This window comes from Venturia canescens, chromosome 1 (assembly GCF_019457755.1).
Source record: "Venturia canescens isolate UGA chromosome 1, ASM1945775v1, whole genome shotgun sequence".
In the NCBI taxonomy this organism is placed as follows: Eukaryota; Metazoa; Arthropoda; class Insecta; order Hymenoptera; family Ichneumonidae; genus Venturia; species Venturia canescens.
The window spans coordinates 23,622,842-23,644,462 of record NC_057421.1 but is presented as its reverse complement, the minus strand read 5'-3'; the positions used below and the strand labels follow the sequence as shown (position 1 = coordinate 23,644,462).

The window sequence follows — 21,621 nt, the reverse complement described above, 5'->3', positions numbered from 1 at the left end:
CCGCGTTTTGCGATCGTAAATCGTAAACTTCTCGAAGTTGAGAGAGAAAGAGTGAGAGAGAGAAACAGAGAAAACGGGAGCCAGAAAAAGAAGAGTCCTTGATTCTATCCTAATTCTTGTGATGAATAGTTTAAGCGTTCATCAAGAACAAAAAATTCGAGTGAGACGGATGATATTCGAGTTTGATTGGCGTACGTCGTAGCACGTATGAAACGCATTGACGAATCTCTTTTTTTCCAGTATACAAACACGTATATAAAAATTTTTAAATAATACATATTACGAAATCGTGGTTCCCGCAAGACATCGTCAAACGTTAAAGTGCTATTTTTCCATTTTTCGTCAGCTATTTGTCCGTCTGGATTCTATTGCTTTTTTTTTTTTGAGGAAATTGGAACAATGCTCGAAGAATCTTCTCGAGGCCATCGCGAATCTCTCGCTCTGGCGTTTGTCGAAGGCGACTCTTCGCATACGTGCCTTCTAAATACCAAGAAAACGTTCGATCGGTTGAAAAATTTCTCATTATTTTGAACGAGAAAGAAAGACACGTACCCTGTGCAAAGTTCTTTTGACTAATGGTGAGTTTTGGTGTGCCTGGAACAGAAAAAGAGGTTGAATGCTCGTTTTATTTTGGATTGACGTAAAATAGCTTCGAATTACTCAATCGTGCCTGTCCTAAAATGGACTCAGAAGGGAACATCTCCTCCCCAGACATGGCATTAGCCGAAAACAGGAAAGAGTATGTCCTCCAGTGGACTGGACATGCCGCTCATGTCACCGAAAGATTTAGTGGATTATTGGCCCGCCAAGCTCTCGTAGATGTTACTCTCATATGTCAAGGACAGAAGCTCAGAGTTCATAAGCTTGTACTAGCTTCGTCGAGTCTCTACTTCGAGGTGCGTCAACATGGACTTTTTAATTGATTACTAATCATACATTTTGTCAGACAAAAACTTTAATAAAAATAACAAATTTCTCTACCAATTTTCATAATATTTATTCTTTCTTTTTAGGAAATGTTAGAACAGGATTTAGGCCAGGAGCCTACTATACTCCTTCGCGACTTGGACTTTGAAGTCCTCAAAGCGATGGTTGAATTTATGTACTGTGGAGAAACTACCATTTCTCAATGCCATTTACAAACTCTCTTGGATGCCGCTCAAGTTTTTAAGGTACACACAAAACTTACATAATTCAATGACTATCAATAGCATGAAAAAACAAGGAAATCAGACAGAATCTATAAAAAAGAATATTCCATTGCTTCGTTAGCATAAACAGTTATGTTTATGCTAACTGATATAACTAATTAGTCATAAACAGTTAATTGTTAGGGAATTTATCAGTCGTACGGTTGGTAAAAAATAAGTAAACGAGTAAACCACTCAAACAATTGAGTGCGAGGAAATTGTTAAATTCCCTTGAGAGCAAAGGAAATTTTGTCAGATTTTACATGTTCTGACATAATCTCTATTTTTATTATCAATTCGATAATGCTCTGGCAAATTTATATCCCAAGTCAAAGTTGTATTCATTCACTTAAAATTATACTATTTTCCTGTGCAGTTTGTAATGTCGTTATGTAATATATTAGTGTGTTAAATAATTTTATTTTATTGGGAGTTATTAAAATGATAATGGGAAGTTAATACAATTTATGTGCACGATTATATTGACAACATATTTCGATAATGAGAGAATGAAAATTGTTTGTCATTTTCATTAAACGTAGTACAAATGTAAAAGAAATATTTCTTGTATAGTCAAAGTTATTAATTATGATAATTGGTATTGATTTTATTAGTTCTTAATTCCATTATCATGTGAGTTTTGCCCAAGCAGCGAGAGCTATCAAAAAGTTGAATTTGTTGGCAAAATCTTTAGTTTCTTCATATAAGTCATGATAAATTTATGCCATGCAAATAAGAAATGACTATAAAATAACTGGTCATGGATTTAATGACTGAAGTTTTCAACAATCTATACTTGATGAATGCCTGAAAAGTTAAAGCTCAGAATTTGATAGTTCTATGATTGAAAAGAGAAATTGTATTTGCAGGTCAAGGAATTGGAATGCATAGTAGAAACGATGATGAAATCAAAAACAATGGGCGATAAAAATTCATCAGAATTCGACGGTTCTTCTCCATCTGTAAACACAATAGACGTAAAAAACAATCGCAAAGCGCGCCCGAGCGGCGAACGTTACGACGAAAAATGTCCAGCATCGGATATCGGGGAAAGCGAAATTTTCGAAAACAAAGGCGATCGGGTTCTCGACATTAGTTCACGAACTTCTTACATCGATGACGAGAATTCTTTGTATGAAATCCCGAATGAAATCGACGAGCCAATGAGTTGTCAAAATGAAGAAGAACCCTTGGATCGAGTTTCCCTCGATACTTTGGACAGTGAATCGTCAATGCTGTGCACGACCGAGAATGACAGCAAAGAAAAAGTAACGGTAAATGAAAAAATGTCGAGCTACACCGAGGAAAATCCTCTCAAATCATGCTACGATGAAACGCGTTGTGATTTGATAAAAGTGAACCAATTAAAAGAAAATACTTTTCAAGAGCAGCCATCGAAAAATCGCACAAAAAATCACGATCTTCCTCGTGGAGTTGGCGAATGTTCGAGAGTCTATACTCACAAAAAACGTAAATACATCGACAACGAAGAGTCGAACGAAGAAACGATAGAATCGTCTGGAGAAATTTTTAGTCCAGACGAAAATGTGATAAAAGAATTGCCTAGACCCCATGAAAAGGATAAAAATTCGGGTAGAAGTTTGAAAGTCTATACGCACAAACGTCGTAAATCCGTGGACGAGAGAAAGTGTCAAATTTTCGACACTGTTTGCGATTCGACAGAAGAGCCAATAACGAGCACATCGAGTATTGATTTGAACGACGATACTTCGTTGAATAATGCGCCGATTAATTTGTCGAACGGTCTTGATATGGAAACTTCCGAATACATTTGGAGTCTCAGTACAGAAAGTATACAATACGTGGTTGGTTGTACGATCAATTCGATGAATTCTCGGATGGCTGATAGCGAAACAAAAAACAAAGTATGTGAGGATACGATTGAGAAAAATCGTCACGACGCCAGACCTTGCAATCAGAAAAAAACACAACAAATAAAAGAATTGTTCTCGTGCGAAAATGGCAACGGAGAAATTTCGGAAACACCCGTCTTACGTAGGAGCGTACGAATAAATCAGTTGGAAAGCGATGACTCGTTGAATAATAATAATGGAACAATAAGTGTACCAAAAGTTCGTGAAAAATCTTCGGACATTGTACGAAACGATTACGGAAGTAGCGTGACAATGCCATTGACCAAGTCGTCAAAACGTCGTTGCAACAAAGATCAAAGATTTCGTATAACGGATGAAAATGTCGTTGAGTCTCCCGGTCCATTGTTTAAAAAAACCACTAGCTCACGTTCTCTCCGAAGTGGAGGACAATTATCCTCGAAAAAATCGAAAATTTCGCGGAACGAACAAACGAGAAACACTCGGCAGAACCGTGATAAATCAGAGAAATCAGATTCTTCGGATATTTTAGTTAACACGAGACTAAACACGATAGCTAGCGTGGATCGTGCTCTCTGGGGCGATATGTCAGACTTCTTGGAGAATCGAGATGATTCGAGCGACGAATTGTTGAATTATTCGACCAGTCGAGAAATTCCCTTCGCCGTTGGTCTTTTGCCACTCAGAGCTGCCTTGGAGAGAATGCAAGCCACGGTGGATCATCAGCCTCGAAAAACGAGATCTTCCGTTGCTCCTTGGAGACAAGAAACAGTGAGTTTAAGGAAAAAATTCGTTCCCGACTTCGACAACTCGAACTTAGTTAAAAAACAACATAATTCAGAAAACGAGAATATCGAAACTGCCATTTGCCATATAGAAATCAGAACATCCTCGAGTCCGGATAAAACACAAAACTCACAAATGTCCACCGACGATAGAATCATCACCGTTGGTTCTCATCTCGAAAGTAACAAACAATGACAGATGTATATTTCTCGTTTTCGTTTTAGAGTATAAATAAATAAATATTTATTTTACCATACGGGGTAACGAAGATAGGGCGCATTCCGAGTTAAATTCACGTGCTCAAGGCTGTTTTACACCCTCGAGTTGCGATTCTTGTATAGATTGCTCCAAATTTTCGTTGCTTTTGATTTTTCACGAATAATTGCAAAATGAACCATCTTTCTAGTATTCAAAAGATTTCATACATTTCGAAGATCGATCTCTGTCAAGTGATTTTCAAATCACTAAATTTCATGAGGATATTCAAAAACATTTTCAAATATTCAGCAGAACATTTTGTGAACCGAATTGTCTTTAATTACTTCAATATCCCTAAATATGTATAGAAATCAGTGATCTCACATTCGTATAAAAATTAGAAAATTGTATTTTTTGTATGAAACTCGTCACGATGAGCACTACATAAAAATCGTTATGTCCTTATTCGACAATTCAGTACGACTCGTTACACATTTAAAAAAAAAAAAAGAAAAATTCAATTGAAAATAGTGAAGCAGTGACTTTGTACAGTGTATACATTTATTGCAGTATATTTGAGGAAAAAAGGAAGTTTGTATTTGATCCCATTGGTGGATTGCTTATTACAAAATGCTCTCTGCTGAATTGTTTCGAAACATCACAAAGTTAAGGGAACGTAAGCAATTAACGATTATAGTCCACATGGATCGTTATGGCGTTATAAAAACGGTTGTTGCAACAATCGAGAATTAGTGATATTGCAAATTGTATTATAAAAAAATACATAAAGCGTTGCCTTCTTTTGAAGTAACGCAAAGTGCCAATTTCTATAAGAAAAAAGAAATAAACATTTATCTTGTTAACTTTTGCACAAAGAAGTTTGAAAGGTTCAAATTGATCATTATCTGAAAAAGATAAAAATGAAACTGATACGTAGGATGGCATTGAAAATACTTGAAAAATCCAAGTCTACACTTGTCATGACTGTAAATCCCAGCGAACCACTTGTACAAATCTAAGATTCTGCGTTGAGGTAGATCAATTATCTTGAAAAAAAAGAGGAAATATATTTGATCGTCTATAGAAAAGGGAAAAGTTTCTTCACAAACAATCTCTTCAGTTATTTTTCTACAGCGTTTATCTTGAACGAAGATTGCTTCGATCTTCAAAGCTCATTGTTTATAACTTTAAAAATTGCAAATGCATCCAATCGATGGCTATGCGTCATAGTTTTAGTTGCTTAATTCTTGATGAATCGGACACCTCATCGCAGCATGCATTTTTCTTTCTTGTGCATCGAACCGAGCTGAAAAAATGCTCCACCAACCATTCAAATTCTTGCGGGTCAATGATTTCTTTGGGAGTGCTTCTATCAGACTGGAATTGAGAAATTTTGATTGTTCAGAGAGCAGTATTGATAAGTGGGCATCACTCACGTTTAACAATGATGTTCACATACAATTTTGACTTTCTTTCGTGTTTGCCCTCGGTGTTGGAACTTCATAATATATAAATACCTCGCACACATCGTTAAACCGCCAATCTCAAGCAGGAATATTCATGTTTTGAGTTGGTCTCACAAAAATTTATGTACACAAATTATAAATAAATATATTTATATAAAAACATACGCGGATGTGGATTGAATGTTTCGTAGGTCGAGAAGGAACGATGAAATTGTAAAATCAAAAATGATTTTCCGTCTCTTTATCATTAGTATATAAAAAGCATCGAAATATTGTCACCACCGTGTTCGAACGCTTTGTTTTTCTAACTATAAATAAGAAAAGTGGTTGTAAAAGCGAATAGACAAACGATTGTGAATTGCTTCCTCATCACAGCCTTTACAAGAGCCAAGTAATTTCGGCATAATTTCAACTTTACTCGAGCATAATCGTTTTGGAAATGATAAGCGAAGCCGACTAGTGTTCAATATTTCTGCGACAATGTAATATTAAAAGAAATGGATAAATCATCATTCACCCTTTTTCTCCGTAGCTGTTACGAAGCTGTCTTGGACCTTGAACCAAGACTTATCGTTTCACTTGTTCGAGAGACCCAGTTATTACATTAACGAACAGAAAATTGTGATCATTATTGTTTATTTGACAATAATTTAATTATTTTCTTTGACACTAAGCAATAATTCTTAATGTTTATGTAAATACTTATATAACATGTGTTTGTATACACAAATGGTATCTTCAAGCGAGACAAATACTTAAAAAAAAAGTAGAAAACGTCGATGATCGTCTTCTAAGTATTTTTCCAAATAAAATTTATATGAAAAAATATTGAAACTCGATTGTTGCGCCCATTATTTTATTCTCTAAAATTAAGAAAAAAATATGCCCTCGCATCAGCTGTCGTCGCACGTGTATTAGAATTGGTCAGCGATTTGCAAAATAATTCAAAAAAAATTTGAGATTTTTGCACGATTCCGAAGATTCGTAATCCGTCCGCGAGAAGTCTGTGAATAAAATAATGGCATCGTGAAAATAAACAGAGGAACAATCGATTACGAAGAACATTATTTTTAATTTATTGACGAATAGCACTAAAAACGGAAATGACGTCTAATTGGAGCAGCTAAATACTCCACGAGCATTTGCAGTGTGAACTTGACACTCCTGCATGAAAGAGAGTAGACGTAGGAATATATAAATTCATATAGTAATAGCAAGGATCAGCAGTCAAGAACTCGCTAAATCTATTTATAACTGGGTATTCGATTGGTCGTGTAAAACGCACGAGAGGGAAAACACTGCAATCGATGCACGTACGATATTAAATAAGAGTTGAAATAACGATTGCAGTACAAAAGCCGTAATGCGCTTACGAACATATACTTGGTCGTGGGGCGACGAAGATGCTTGTGTGGTACAACGAAAGCACTATTTCAACCTTGAGGCTATCAAATCAAACGCGATTTTTACGACTGTTCTCAATAAACAAATCCAGATGCTTTTTTTCCGATTTTCCTGAAAAATATTACGCCGAGTTGCTTACGTACGATTTCGTAATCTTTTCACTCGAAAATAAACGAACGAAAAATTATGCGAAACGCGACATTTTGGGAAGAGAGAACACGATTTTTTTAACCTTCGTTAATGTCGTGGAAAAAAAATTTTTCATTATCGACGAATAGGTGACTAGATATTTTATCCGAAATGCCTTTGTACTTCAATATTTTGTACCTTTTTCAATTTCAGGTAAAAAAACTAACGATAATAATTCATTTGGTATTCGAGCATGAATTGAGTGATGAGTTTCAGAAGCGAAAGAGGATTTTTCGATGCACGTTTCTAAAGGGGGGAAAACCTCGATAACATGTAAAATATCATCGGAGCAGGTGCGTATGTGTATTGTACGTTTGGCAAGAAAAAAAAACTGCTCCACATCTGTACTACGGTACAGGGTTATGGGATTAATCGAAAGGGGGGAAACGACAGGTTTGCAAAAATGGCCACTGCGAACGTTCAATATGAATAAAGAATTTCGTACGTATATCTACGATCACCTGCGGAAACGCTCAAAAAATCCGATTTGACAGAGATGGCGGCGAGCCTAAGAATCAAGTTCGAATCGTAGGTTTTTGTCTTCAAGGTCATCACCATGCAAACGTTCATCACTGGTAGATAAAGTTTAGAATATTTTTTCCGACTAAAAAATGTAAAGACCGTGTCATTATTTGAATTTCAATTAACTTGAAATTCATTTAAATGTATGAAATTTTTGAGAAAACTGATCAAATGTTGTACGGAGCCACGAGAGTTCCAATTCTTCGAAGAGTATCAATCGATTTGAGGTTCAAAGGAGGAAAAGAAAAAGTTAGAAAATCAGATCATTAATACGAGTGAAGGTCAAAATGGGCACGGGCTTTGTGTGATTTGAGGATTAAATTTGAGTTTTCATCCAATGTACATATCAGTACGTTCGTTACAGTATACTTCGAGTATTTGCCTTTATCAGTAACGCAAAGAGACGAATATAATAAATCAGTGGGGTGTTGAGGCATCTCGTTTTTTTTCTCCCGAGCGTATTAGCTATACGTATAATCAATGAACGCATATTGATCCCAACCCTTCGTCGGATTCCATACTTTATCAGGGACGTACGGTGAGACTGAAGCTTGAGTTGACGAAGTGACAACTGCTGGACGCATGACGCAAAACAATTATTCGAAAATTTCGAACGATATTTAGCACTTTTCGCAACATAACCTATATACCACGTTTAATAGAACTGATTCTTGCGTACATTTTGCAGAAATATTATTTAAACAACGAAGGATGATGATCAGAGGAAATATTTAAGCAGACACAATCATTTTATAGAGACTACAATAGCAAAACCTCAGCTATTGAAGCTTGAACTAATAATAATCTCCTGCATTATCTCGTCGTGCCTCGTCTTATCGTCGTCAGGACCGTATCTACGCAGGAGTTTCTAAGGGCCTTCAACTTAATATTTCACTACTGCTTTTCATGTAACTCCGAGTAGTTTTTTTTTTTCAAAAAAAGGTTTATTCATTTACTGACTAATCTAGTTTTCTTTCAGTAACAACATCATGTGTTTGTACATAACCTGAAAAAACTATGCTTTTACCCTAAATACAAATGTATTCATTATCGCGATTGAATACAAGAAATTTCGATAGAATTAGAGAAGAATAATTTGTATGTTTCGGATATTTTCAAATTGTATTCATTAATTTCTATTAGTGTTTCTCGAGTCGCAAGTTTTTTTCCGACATGCAATAAATGTCACAGTAAACCGTCGTTCAACTGCGGGACACGGCAATTGTAACAGCGGGATGATCGAGCGGAAAGCAGTTTTCCCGGGTGATTTGGTTACATAAAAGAACAAATGGACTTCTAAAATCTCAGTGTAAACGTATAAAAATGTGTAAATTCTCGGACAACTGCTGAATTTTTAGCAATAATATGATTGCAATATGATTACAAAAAGGCGAAAAATGAAACAGCCACTGCGGACATGAACAGAAAAATATATTCAGTTATAATGAAGTCTTAAAAAATTTCAGATAATCTGGAAAATAAAGTTCTATTCTACACTACTCCAATTTGTAAACCTCAGATGGCACTTATTTTTCATCGCACAAATTTACTCAGGAGCCAGAAAATAGCCGGAATCTCGAGTTGATAATGAATTAATGAAACGTAAACCGAAAATAATGAAGAGAAAGCCATAAGGGAAAAAAATGTGTAAAAAATGAGTGCGTCGATTTGTTTTATTATAGAAAAATCGCAAATTTTAAGCTACATATCCGTACAGCCCGCGCTTTTGTTGCAGCTTCAAAGTCTCGGTCAACAGATGTCGCTCCTCGTTAAGATCGGCATGAACGAGTGCGCAGGATAGGTTGTTGATTGGTTGCTTCGAAAGTAGTTCCGCAGACATGTGTTTTGTTTCCCGCCTCGCGCGGTCTTGTTATTGTAGATCGTTGAGAGGGCCTCTGTCTGAAGCTGTGAGAAACAATTTTCTCGAGAAAAAGATAGAGCGAGAATCATAAAGATTGCGAGAAAGAAAGAAAGAGAGGAAAATCTGGTGTGTGGCGGGTTCATACTACAGGACGTAGAAGGCGTAGGGCCTAGGCCAGAATCGAACCGCGGTTGAGTTTACCATTTCTCTTTTCCGTCTCACTCCCTCTATCCCTCCTTTTCTCGCTAAGCGATATCTCTAACTGTCTTTCTCTCTCTCTCTCTCTTTCTCTCTGCTGCTCTGCTGCTCACCGCCTCCCTATAGTATGAACTACTGGCGACGAACGGTGGTGGCGGCTCTCACGTTCGTAACCAACACGACTTGGTGTGTGACCGACCGACCGATCGTGTGCGTCTCTCTCGTTCGTGTTCGTCCGTCCGTCCGTCCGTGTCATATATTCCTCCGGTTTTGAAAGCAAGGTTGGTGGTGCGGCGACGAACGACTAGTTGTGTTGCGACGCAGGAAGAAGAGGAGAGAGCACGAAAAACATCAAAGTTGCGTTTAAAAAGTCCATCCAGAAGTGTCTACGGGGTTGTTGTTTTTTACTCCCGAAAAAGTGTCGTCCAGTTTGACAAAAGTCTGGAGACCATGGAGAAGCGGATAGAGCTCGAGAAACGGGGAAGGAATCCCGGCGAAGTAAGCCAAATTAGAATTACTAACACGAGATTCAAACGTAATTGGAAAAATGAATTGTGAAACAGCCGCAACGGAGCCGCTTTATAATTATTTTTATCAAAATTACGATGCGTTCTCCGATAACCATGCTACACCGAGTAAAATCTTTATTTTTTTCTTCGTCTCCTCATCACGCGTAATCAAGCGACAGACACAACAACGTCTCACGTCGTCGTTCGTGCTCTACGTCAATTGCGTATCTGTACATTTTTCATATTACTTTCTTCGCGAGTGCTCCGAACTTTTTGAAGAAAAAATATCGGCAACGTGTGAGAAATTAAGTGCTTTTTTTTACTCCCTCTCTCTCTCTCTCTCTCTCTCTCCTTTTTCATCTCTGCCTCTCTTAAGGAGGTCTCTCGCACTCTTTACGATACCGCGTGGCTTCGGGACAAATCGCGTTTCCCCTGTGGGCCGCGTTACGCTGATGCCGACACGAGAGAAGAGAAGCTCTTCTTACTGAAACATTAAACAGCAGGCATGGCGTGCTTTTCTCAGGGGCGAGGGGAAGGGAATCTTGCTCTCTGCTTAGTTTTTTTTTTTTCTTGTTTTCTCGATTACCCTCGATGATTTTTACTTCGAAATAATCCTGCTTACGTCTCATTCTACATCCATCGACGATTTTCTTTCGTGGCTTCTATTTTTTATCTATCAACTTGTTTATTTATTGTTCTTTCTAACTGCACCACAACTTATTTTTTCTTCCGTGCCGTTCTTCGATAACTTCAACAACGTGCCTGTACGGGACTAGTTGTACATTTATATGTATTATGTGTCGAGGTTGAGTGCGCGATATATAGAAAACAGAGTACGAAATAACCCGGCAACGTAAAAAAAACACCGCGACGTCTTTGCTGAGGGAGAAACAGAGAGAAGATGTGTGCATGTGTGTTACGTGCGTGTTTGCCGCAACACGCTCAGCGACATTTTTTTTTCGCTCAATTCGGCTTTCTTCACAGTTGTGTTAAACTTTCATTATTTTCTCCTGCACGAATCGTGAAAATTCATTAATTCCACGAAAGTTTTTCCGTTTATTTTCTCGAGTCTTCAAAACTCCATGATCTACGTTCAATCCACCAATATTGAAATCATTTTTGACGTAACTTGGAACTTCGAAGAAAAAAAAAATCTCCCGCACCACGATTCAGCCGCGTTTTTTCGTATTTTCTCAAACACCAATCGACTCGAGTGTTTCATCGATTTTCGATCTTTTCTCTAATATTATTACGCAACGGTGCTTTTCCTATCGCACTTTTCTTCGTTCGACAAGCCGGCGCTTTTGGGGAGAGTGCTTTCCGACAATTTTGTACCTGAATGAGGGATCGTTCGGGGGTTTCAAAACTATTGTTAATATATTTATGTGCGCGCATATCCCTATTGGCTCGCTGCCGGTTCACGGATTCTCTCGAAAATTCCGTACCCGCTCTCTCCATTTTCCTACTGAACGTGCCACTTAATTGGCATTATTTGAAGACTCCTCTTTCAAGCCTCCAATAAATTTTCCCATTTTTCTGTTCAAAGTGGAAGCGACTCTGTGTGAAAATTGTGAAAAATCGCTGTGAGGTTGTGGTGGAAGGAACGTGTACACGGGGCAGGTGCAACGACGATCAAGCGTCAGCTCTCGTTCAACTGCATCTTCGCGCTCTCTCTCTCTCTTCCTCTTCCTCTCTTTCGGACCCTGTTCTCACTACGGGCCGATTGCGGAGCGGCTCGTGTTTTTTTCACCCGGCATAAAATTCTTTCTCACCCGGTTCGCCCCTCGTGACCGTTGGAATTTTCAAAATGGTGCTTAGCAAACAAGCGTCATACGTTTTCCATGTGAATATGCAAATTCAATAGAACTCTAAATGGAAAATTCAGGCTTTTCGAACCCGCCGACAATGCAAGTTCCGAAGGCATCGTACCAACGAATTTCCCCGCACAAGCTACAGTTTCCATTATTTTCAACAACTTTTTATTGGCCATTCAATGATTTTCATCGTCAAATATTTTCTTGGCTCGTGGAAAGGAGGGGCTGATCAACATTTAAGGTTCTCAAATAGAAAATAATTTTTATTACACCGCCGAAGGATTAATTTCCCTGTGAAAAATTTGTAAAATCAATTCGCCAATGTCTCTTTTTATTGTTATCTATCATTTTATTTTTTTCAAGATATGCCTTCTGTCAGTATGTCCACTGCTCTTTCTCTCTCTCTCTCTCTCTCATTCGTTTATGGGTCGAGCAAATGTTCTAATTTAATTCTTTCCCCCCACAGTGACTTTGCTCGAGTCACGCTCGGATTGCACCAGCATTCGTTTCGTTTTGGATATGAAAGTTCGAGAGTAATTCGTCCACTTTCCATTGAATTGGACAAAAAATTTCGAGGTTTAATTAATAGCGAATACTGAAGAAATTTTGGCATCGTGAAGTCAATCGGAAGCTTTTTTTTTTCTCGTATTACCGATTCAATATGCCAGCGGTATCAACACAAATGGCGTGTGGCGTGGCACGTTTGCTCCGCTCTCACTCGTGTCCTCACATCGGAGAAGGGAAACCTTGTTTCTTTTTTTCTCCTTTTCTCTCCATTTGTTCATTCGACGCAGCCCCAGTTTTCCCTCGGTTAAACTCTATAAAAGATCTTCGTTTCTAGTTGATGAAAAAATTCAAGTTTCACGCTGTCAAAATGGTTGCGAAGGTGTCACCGTCTTCGATGTTGACATATTTTTATTTTCCTGTGTCAAGTTCTCCGTCAAGTTCAATGAACATACGATCTTCGAATGACGTTTCACGAGCCTTGAGAAAACGAGAAAAAAACGAACCATTACAATTTCTTCTATTCGTGCTTGAGATTTTATTACAAACTCCTTCACTACACGTGCACACTTATTTGTTTTTATAACGTGCGGTAAAGACGCGCGCCTTCCTGGAACTTTGACGTATTGGAATTTGACTAATTCGGTCAAACCCTCGAATTATTGTGTGCAAGAAATAAAAGCATCTTCAAAGTACAAACGACTCTTTTATTTTTTGAATCTTTGTTTATCGAATTTCAGTGTTGTCCACAATTCCTTGTTTTTAACTGACATAATTTGACCGAGGGTTCGTCAATTCATTAAATCGAGCTGCGTAAACCTCGCAGTCAATAAAATCACACATTTTTTCTTCGCCAATTTTTTATCGTCAACTTACGAATTTTTTTCAAAGTTAAGAGCTTCAAGGGCGTCCAATGAGATTCTATTAGCAAGCATTGCAGCTGTGGTAGTTTTAACAGGAAAAAACGTCAAATCTGGGAGTAGGAAGAAGTGAGATTTTGTCATAATAATTCTGAGCTTACCTTTTATTTTCCGAATGTTAAAAACGAAGTGAAAACTCAAAGTTTACATTTAAAAAATTCTGTTAAAAATTCAGCTTTTTTTAAAATTTTTTCTAAATTGTATTCGCACATACGGAAATTTGATATCGTATTCTTACGAATTGTTTGCGCAACGGTTGGTCATCTTTAGAGAATATTCCCTGTAGATTTGAAAAACTTTATGCTCAGAAAATGTTCTGTTCACATTTCTTCGTCATTTTACATGGAAGCTTTGACAAATGTTCGAGTTTGACTATAATGCAATACAAATACAAAACACTCATGACTCGAACACACAGGAAAACTTGTGAGTACAAAATCTATTGACTTATGGCCAGGGTACCTAACTTATCACCTGGGATCGACATTTATTCGTATCGTACCCGTGCTCTGTGACTGCGAGCACCTCTGTCGTCGATGACACGAGTTGGAGATTACAGACCTTTAGGGCCCGCTGTGTCATGAAAACTTGAACTTTGGAAGAAAAAATACTCGGAGAAGCAGCTTCTGCTCGTCTCTCCTGGCATATTTTTTAATAAGTTTCAAGTCCAATTTCCATCGTTGATTATTTTTCGTTCGTAATCACGGTGAATGGTGTTTTCAAATATATTTGTCTTCCACGACATTTCGAATGTCGAGAAAATCATTTTGGCAGGCTCGTACAATTATTCCGATCTCGACTAACCTCAGACTTGATTATTGTTCGGTTATGTTGACGCGACAAAGATGCACGACCCAAATGCATTTGGTGGAGACATTTTTTCAGTATTTTTCTATCCACTCACGATACGATAAAATCCGATGGGACATTTAAACGTCAACAAATGCATGAAAATCGAGTTATATTTCACATGGAAACACGTGTTTATAAAACTGACTATACGCAGCTAATTACGTGTTTTTCACGGCTGTTAATCGAGCGAGCGAAGCATATTATACCCACAAACTGAAATGGGGAGGGGAGGGGGCCTTTGCTAAACGACAATTGTTTTTCAACCTATGGAGATATTATATACATTATGGAAAATGTATTTGTGAGGAGATTGCTACGTGTGTACACATCGCAGCGTTTACCAAGTATCGCGTGTGCGTTCCTCTCTCTTCCCCTTCACGTTTTTACGTGCCCCTTCCTCCAAGATGCGCCTCGTTCACGAAGGCGCGTGTGAATGTGATCGCAGCCATTGTTGGCACCGGCTGACGCGCGTACTGCGCGCAAACGCATATTGAGCGTTTTCTTTCTATTCTCTTTTATTTTACAAATGATTTGAAATGCGATGATGATATTTTTGAAAATAATTCCAACTGTTGAGATGACGTGAGAACATGAAGAATTCCCGTGCTTCTTACGACCGGCGAAATGCAATAAATAGCGCGCCTCTGGTGGACGTCGCTCGAAACAAGTAGAGCAGCGGTGAACGCGCGCGCGCTCGCTCCCTAGCGAACGTGAACGCCATCTTGGACGAGTCCATTCTGTTGCCAAGTGGCGAAGCCCCCAGCGCACTTTCTTCTCTTCACTTTGATGATATTCTTATCATCGAATCTCGCTTGTTCCGAACAATTAGTTTACTGTAACGCCGGTCGACCGGTTCCGTTAGTTTATCAGCTGCTTCGATTTTTCTCTCCGATCATCTTCGTTCCATTGAATTTTTCATTCTCGCGTCCTTGAACGAGACGGATATATTGTGCCTCGGGATACTGCGCGTGATATGTCACACGCGAGAAAGAGAAAGAGAGGAAATGATAGAAGAGGGAGAGACGTGCGCGACGATTTTTCGTTTGTTTCGCGTAGGCGTCAGCTACGAGAGCGTCGTTGTAAATTACGAAGAACGCGCTCTTACGCGCATGCTCAATCACGTACCCATCCTTTCGAGCACCCCGCGCTGCTACTCCATCATGAGATTAGACAAGAAATTGTAATATCCATTTATCATTAAAACCGCGTTCCCCCCCCCCCCCCCACAAGTCCAATGAAATTAGGCCTCAGAATATCGACTGGTTCGAAATCAATTTGGAATCACCAGTCGTAAATGATTATTTCCGTCAAACCATTAAAATTTTTAATGACAAATTTTAGTACTCGTGCCAAGTCTCTAGGCCTATTTTTCGTATATTAAAAAAAAAAAAAAAAAAAAAAAAAAAACGAGTGTTCTTTGACATGCGACGAGTGTTTTGATTTCTAAATCATGCAGATTATCGTCGACGTAAACTTTCAAATATTATCGTAATCATAAATGACAGCCGAATCTTCTCGTTAGCTCGAATATTTGAGTAACTATAATTCTATTGCTAATAAGGCGGTTATCCGGTTAGTAATGAAAGATTCATGAAATATTTTGAGTGGCGACCTTGCCACGGCGTTGTATCGAGTTTTTTCCAATATCACAAAACACGTTTTGGTGGACAGTGCGCTCCTAGCGGCTGTTTGGGCAACCATTGATCCGCTTCTGTCTCCTTTACGCCCCCTCTCGTCTTCGCTTCCCTGGCGACAAGTTTCCCACAGCCACTTCCACCTTGACGAGTGCGACACGCGTTGCGGCCAAACCGGCAAACTCTCCGCTACTTCCTTTCTTTCTCTCTCCCTCTCCGCTCGCTTCGCATCTCTTCTTCATTCTCACAGTGTGTGCGCCGTATCGAAAATCTAAGATTAGGACGCCCCGGCGTCGGATCGCCGCGCTCGCGAGAAAGAGCAAAAGATATAAAGGAGGAAAGAACATGACGCTTCGTCAACAAGAGCGAACGTTGGCTCCGATCTCGTTGGCATCGTTTTTCTACATGCCATTTTTTTCCTGTGCACAATCCTTCTTAACACAGCCCTTTGGCAGTTTGCGTTTTTTTATTCTGCGGCTAAACAACTCGCCGAGTGTAAACGACCCCGTTCCCCACTTACGTTTCTCCGTATCTCCTTTCTCCTTTCTTCTCTTCCTCTTGCTCTCTTTGTATATTCTCCTCATCAAGCGCCTTACCGACCCCTCTTGCAACCCTTGCACCCTTGCGCTTAACTCTTCCACCGATCAATAAAACAGCCCATCTGCCGCAAAAGCTTATCGTGCATTTCAATTTTGTCTTATTGTTTCAATCTTTTCATTTTTTTGCTTCACTTTCACGACGAATCAAACTCGCTAATCGATCACTCCAATTTAATATTTTGTACATTTTCTTCTACTGATTCTTCTGTGATCGAAATATTCATCATTGGGCTTTTATTTATCATTTTCATCTTGTTGATTTTCAACCTTCAAACATTATTCGAGGTTACGGAGAACAGATTTGACACGATCAAAAGATTCGACAATTTATGAAAATAAATAATTATGAAAAAATGAAATATTTCATAAAAATAATGTAAAACATTTTTTTTTTTTCTTCTTTTTTCCATTCATTGACGTAAATTGTTTGAATTGATTTGCGTCACGATATGATTCAGATTGTGTGCTAAATGAATGAACAAATTTTCAGATCACAGAATTCGTACTGGACAATTGTCGGAGTACGAACATCGTTGGCTTGACCGATGAATTCGTGGCTCTTGAGTCATTGAGCCTCATCAACGTCGGTCTCACCAGTCTCAAGGGATTTCCAAAACTACTAAATCTTAGAAAGGTTCGTATTTGCATTTTCGAACGAAAATTTATTAATATTCCTCGTGACTATTGTTATCTCATAATTTCAGTTGGAGTTGAGCGACAACCGAATTTCAGGAGGTCTAAATCTTCTTCACACGAGCCCAAAGTTAACTCATCTCAACCTCAGTGGAAACAAAATCAGAGATCTCGACACGCTTCAGCCATTAGTGAGTCATCTCATTTTCAGTGTTTTGAAAATCTTTTTTTTTTTTTTCCAAAAGTGTTCGACTGTTAAAAAATTGGCGATTGCTAAAATGTCATTTTTTGTTTGAACGGTTACAGAAAGATTTCAAGAATCTTAAAAGCTTGGACCTATTCAATAATGAAGCAACAAACATGGACAATTATAGGGAGAAAGTTTTCAATCTTATCCCTAGCTTACGATATCTTGATGGGTAATTATCGTATTTCATTGAATTATCACGAAAATGCGTTCACGGTGTGTTGAGAGCGAGAACATGTTTTCTTGTTCAACGAGAATTTATATCTCCAGCAATATCTCCAGAGTTTTTACTGTCGCTAAATCAATGAAAATTCAACATAATTGAAATCAAACCTTCAAAATTCACAGATTTGACATGGACGAATGTGAGGTAGAAGACAGCGAAGGTGAGGACGATGAAGTCAATGGAAATGACGATGGTGACGGCGATCCCAACGAGGATGACAGCGAGGAAGAAGGTTCGCCAAGGTTTTCTAAATATTAAAAAAAGAAAGAAAAATAAAACAAATATTAATCGCTATTATTTTTCCGCCCAGTATCGGATGACGAAGATGATGATGACCTCGAAGATGGAGGTGTGGGCTTAGAGGCAGTATACAAACACGATTTGGAGGTAATTTCGATTTACAATGAATTGCAAGTCACAATACATGAAAGTTACAGAATTCACTGGCGACCGAGCAAGTCTTAATGACTGAACGAGTTATATTTTGTCTTCACCATTGTCATAATGCACAGAGTCATTGAGCTTCAAATTTCTGGAAATCGAAACGCAAAAACGACTCAATTTTTCTCCATTTACCGACTCGATATATTAATGATTGTTTGTGCAGGACGACAGTGACGAAGAAGACTACATGGCTGGAGAAGAAGAGGAATACGACGATTACGATGAGGAGGATGATGAGCAGGATGAAGAAGACGGTGAATGCACCACAGGTAGAGTATTTTTACAGATAAAAGCTGTCATGAATTTCGTGTTCATGAAGAACAGAAGTAGAAAACACATTGGCCTACGATCGAATAAAAATATTGACGTTTGAACTTGAATTTTCGTTTACTGAATATTGAGCTTCGGTAGAGTTGAAAGCTTGGCAGATCATTTGAATCAAATTTATTTGGTAAATGCTACATTCGATTTTTCTTTTCTCCATAAAATTAGAATCGTCTCCAGCCCGAGGAAAGAAGAGAAAACATGAGGACGGTGGAGAATCGGGGAACTAAAAAAGGAAACGAGCGTCGAAGCGAAATTAACTGATTTCGCTACTGTTGAATGAGTGTAAAATTCGTATAAATAATGACAGTAATTGCATCGCCGTATGAGAGAGAGCGAGAGATTCTGAGAGAGAAAGAGAGAGAGAGAGAGGGAGCGAGAGAACGAGTGAGCGAGTGAGCAAGAGAGAGAAAGAGAGAAAGAAAGAGCGAGAGTGTGAGAGACAGAGAAAAAGAGCGAGAAAGATTGAAAAACAAAATGAAAGAAAAAAAACAGCTGGGAATCAAACTTATTGACCGACCAATGACAGACTAACAGTTAGTGGTGTGAATTTATCAGTAAAATCATTGACTGAAAAAATCGTCTGTGAAACAACAAAACTAACAAGAAGAACAACAACAAAATGACTAAGTATACATAAAAGAACGTGAATATCGAGTATGAAAAATGAAATAAGACGATGGCAACAAACAAGTGGGGGAAAAAAACAAAAAGGATACGGATAAAAATGGCATAAATAGGGGCCGCATTCCAGCTAGACCCAACACGTTTTAGTTATACTAACGATATTTTATATAGAGTATATAGTTAGAGAATTAGAGGTGTTGCATAGAGGAAAAGAAAACGAGAGCGAAGACGAAGAATAATATTTAAAGAGTGATAGGAATAAAGGAAGAGAGAGAGAGAGCGAGAGAGAGAAAGCGAGAGATTGATTGATTGAATTATGTGCGAGGAAGCGGAAAAAAGGAAAAGACAACGGAGAGTGGAGAGGCAGCGAGGTTTTACACTCGAAGGAGCGTATTTGTCTGTTAGCTCCAGTCGGCCAAAGGCTGGTCATGCTGGAATGCAGCCGTCGTTAATCAGTACTAAGAATTACATAAGTTACATTTTAAATACATTATTATTGTACCATTTAATAAGTATAAACGAATCTAAAAAAAAAAACATGTGAAAAAAACAAAACAACGTGAATGAAAAACAAACAAAACTTTTGTACAAGTTTACATCACCTTATGAACTTTGGGACAGAAAAAATCTCGAAATAGCACAATAAATCAATCTCTTGAAAAATCGTCAAGTGCGAGAACGGCCACGTTTTCGAGATCGTCGATCATGTGAGAAATCTCTCGCTTGTTATAATTAAAACGTCGAGTAATCATAAAAAATACACTTGGCAATGTCGTGTTTTCTTTTTAATCAGTAAAATCATTTGTTTTTCTCCTTTTTTTTTTCTCGTCTACGAAAAACAAGCGTCTATCCCGAAAATATTTTCTGTCCCAAAATATACCACCGAACGTTTGCAATGCGTACAAAAGTAGAGAGGAAAGCGTAAGAAAATTTGGGTTTGTCGACGATCAGCTACATCAGCCTCGTCACATTACATTTCGTCATATTATCGTTTCAAAGTGTAAATTAAATAATCGGAATTTCATTAAGCGAGGTTATAAGTGTAAACCTGCTGAAAATAATGGAGGAAACAAATAATTACGTAAAAGGCAATCGAAGTGAAGGAACGAAAACACTAAAAATTTACAAGTTAATAAATATGTGCGCGTGCGCATCCCCGCCCGCGTACACACTCACACAACACCACCCAAGCATTGAATTAATAAAATGCATATACACAGAAAGAAAAACTCAAAGATCTTAAAGAGGATGCAAATTAGAGACGACTTAGTTAATGGTTAAAAGACTGCGACTGTTCGACGTGACACAGACTTGCCAAAATTTACGAGCACGACCACTGAGAATGGATGGGAGTGAAAAACAAGAGAGCGTGAGTATGTAAGAAAGAGGATTGGTTTTATAAATAAAATAATAAAGAGACAAAAAAATCGAGTAAAAGTTGAAAAAAACGATACAAATACACGAAAAAAAGAAACATGAAAAAAAGAAATGAAAATAAGTAATAACAACAACAAGAAAATAAACAAAATACAATTATGGTAGAGTCGAGGACCTGGCCCGCGACCTTGCTGCCAGATTGGTTGATATGGCCTTATCCAATTTTTCCAAGAATTTGATGACGACAAGAGGTGACGAAGGAGGAGAAGAAGGAAGAAAAAAAAGCAAATTTATATTAGGTAACCCGAGAAGTAAGTGGCGTGTACAGGTCCAAAAATCTGTAAATTTCTCGTTCAGCAATTTGTAATTGCGGCTCGCGCGGAACTTGGTGAAAACATTTCATAGAGTAATAAAAATAATGAAAGACATTTCGATGGACAAGCCTCATCGTGGCTTTGGTCGAGTGAGCAATCTAAGAAATCGAGGATAAGAGCGAGATCAATGTTTCCGCGCGTCCCGCGACTCGGAGCACTTTTGTCAATTGCGATTTTTGGAAAAAAAAAACAGAGAAAGAGAGAGAGAAAAAAAATAAGAAAATTTATCAATTAATTAAGACGATTGTGTCCATCTTCTTGTATTATCGAGTATACATCCGTGTAATTGTCTGTCTGTTCTGTTGTTAAAGTGAATTTTTATCGTAAAGTTTGTTTATTTTGAGCGATCCTCATCACAAAATAAGAAGAAATAATTTATTAATAAAACCATTTACAAATCTATAAATCACATGACTTATTCAATTGTCTATTCATGGTTGATCGTCACTTTGTTTCTTTACCTTTTTTTTTTTCTTAAAGCGTCGTGTAGTTGTTGTCCCTCTTCTATACAGTTCGTGTCTCGTGTTTTTTCGAGGCGTTTGCAGTCACCGCTGGCAATAGGAAACGGCAGTTTTCAACTTTTTACCAAATTGGATATAAATAATCGCGATTGGTAAAGAAAGATTCCGACCCTTTGTTTCTAAGCGAAAAGAACGAAATTTTGAAATTTCACAGCCAAGTCAATGTTTAATTGTACACTTACGGAATAACAGATTGGCCTGCGTTAGCATATGAATTGTTACAAGTTGGTAAAAACGGCATCCTGCTCTGATGGCTGATTGACCAGTATTCGAGCTCTCGCGAACGGTTCACGAAGATTATTGGAGTGGAAAAAAATGGATTTATCGATAAATATTAGTTCTGGTAGGT

General features: G+C 38.1%; 2 protein-coding genes and 1 long non-coding RNA gene across 8 annotated transcripts; 2 read left to right on the top strand and 1 right to left on the bottom strand.

Annotated features, from left to right (window-relative positions):
- The first annotated feature begins 3 nt into the window (after nucleotides 1–3).
- Nucleotides 4–6,321, top strand: LOC122419372 (uncharacterized). Of its 5 annotated transcripts, none has more exons than XM_043433861.1 (4): nucleotides 4–205; nucleotides 388–896; nucleotides 1,014–1,172; nucleotides 2,060–6,321. In XM_043433861.1, the coding sequence occupies exons 2-4, from the start codon at nucleotides 681–683 to the stop codon at nucleotides 4,022–4,024; spliced, it is 2,340 nt and encodes a 779-aa protein (XP_043289796.1). In that variant the 5' UTR covers nucleotides 4–205; nucleotides 388–680; the 3' UTR covers nucleotides 4,025–6,321. The 5 variants fall into 5 exon arrangements, with proteins under 5 accessions (XP_043289796.1, XP_043289795.1, XP_043289797.1 ...); XM_043433860.1 differs by having other exon boundaries at nucleotides 4–239; XM_043433862.1 differs by having other exon boundaries at nucleotides 4–578; nucleotides 712–896.
- On the bottom strand, nucleotides 4,575–8,793 carry LOC122419381 (uncharacterized). 2 transcript variants are annotated; one of them, XR_006262887.1, is made up of 2 exons: nucleotides 8,130–8,793; nucleotides 4,575–7,690 (listed from the first exon to the last, which is right to left on the bottom strand). It is a non-coding gene; the product is annotated as an uncharacterized lncRNA (long non-coding RNA). The 2 variants fall into 2 exon arrangements; XR_006262886.1 differs by having other exon boundaries at nucleotides 8,146–8,793.
- Nucleotides 8,794–9,829: 1,036 nt separating this feature from the next.
- Mapmodulin (acidic leucine-rich nuclear phosphoprotein 32 mapmodulin) lies at nucleotides 9,830–21,157 on the top strand. The gene is made up of 8 exons (XM_043433884.1): nucleotides 9,830–10,165; nucleotides 16,990–17,133; nucleotides 17,204–17,323; nucleotides 17,439–17,551; nucleotides 17,728–17,837; nucleotides 17,916–17,992; nucleotides 18,213–18,318; nucleotides 18,542–21,157. The coding sequence occupies exons 1-8, from the start codon at nucleotides 10,118–10,120 to the stop codon at nucleotides 18,601–18,603; spliced, it is 780 nt and encodes a 259-aa protein (XP_043289819.1). The 5' UTR covers nucleotides 9,830–10,117; the 3' UTR covers nucleotides 18,604–21,157.
- The last annotated feature ends 464 nt before the right edge of the window (nucleotides 21,158–21,621 follow it).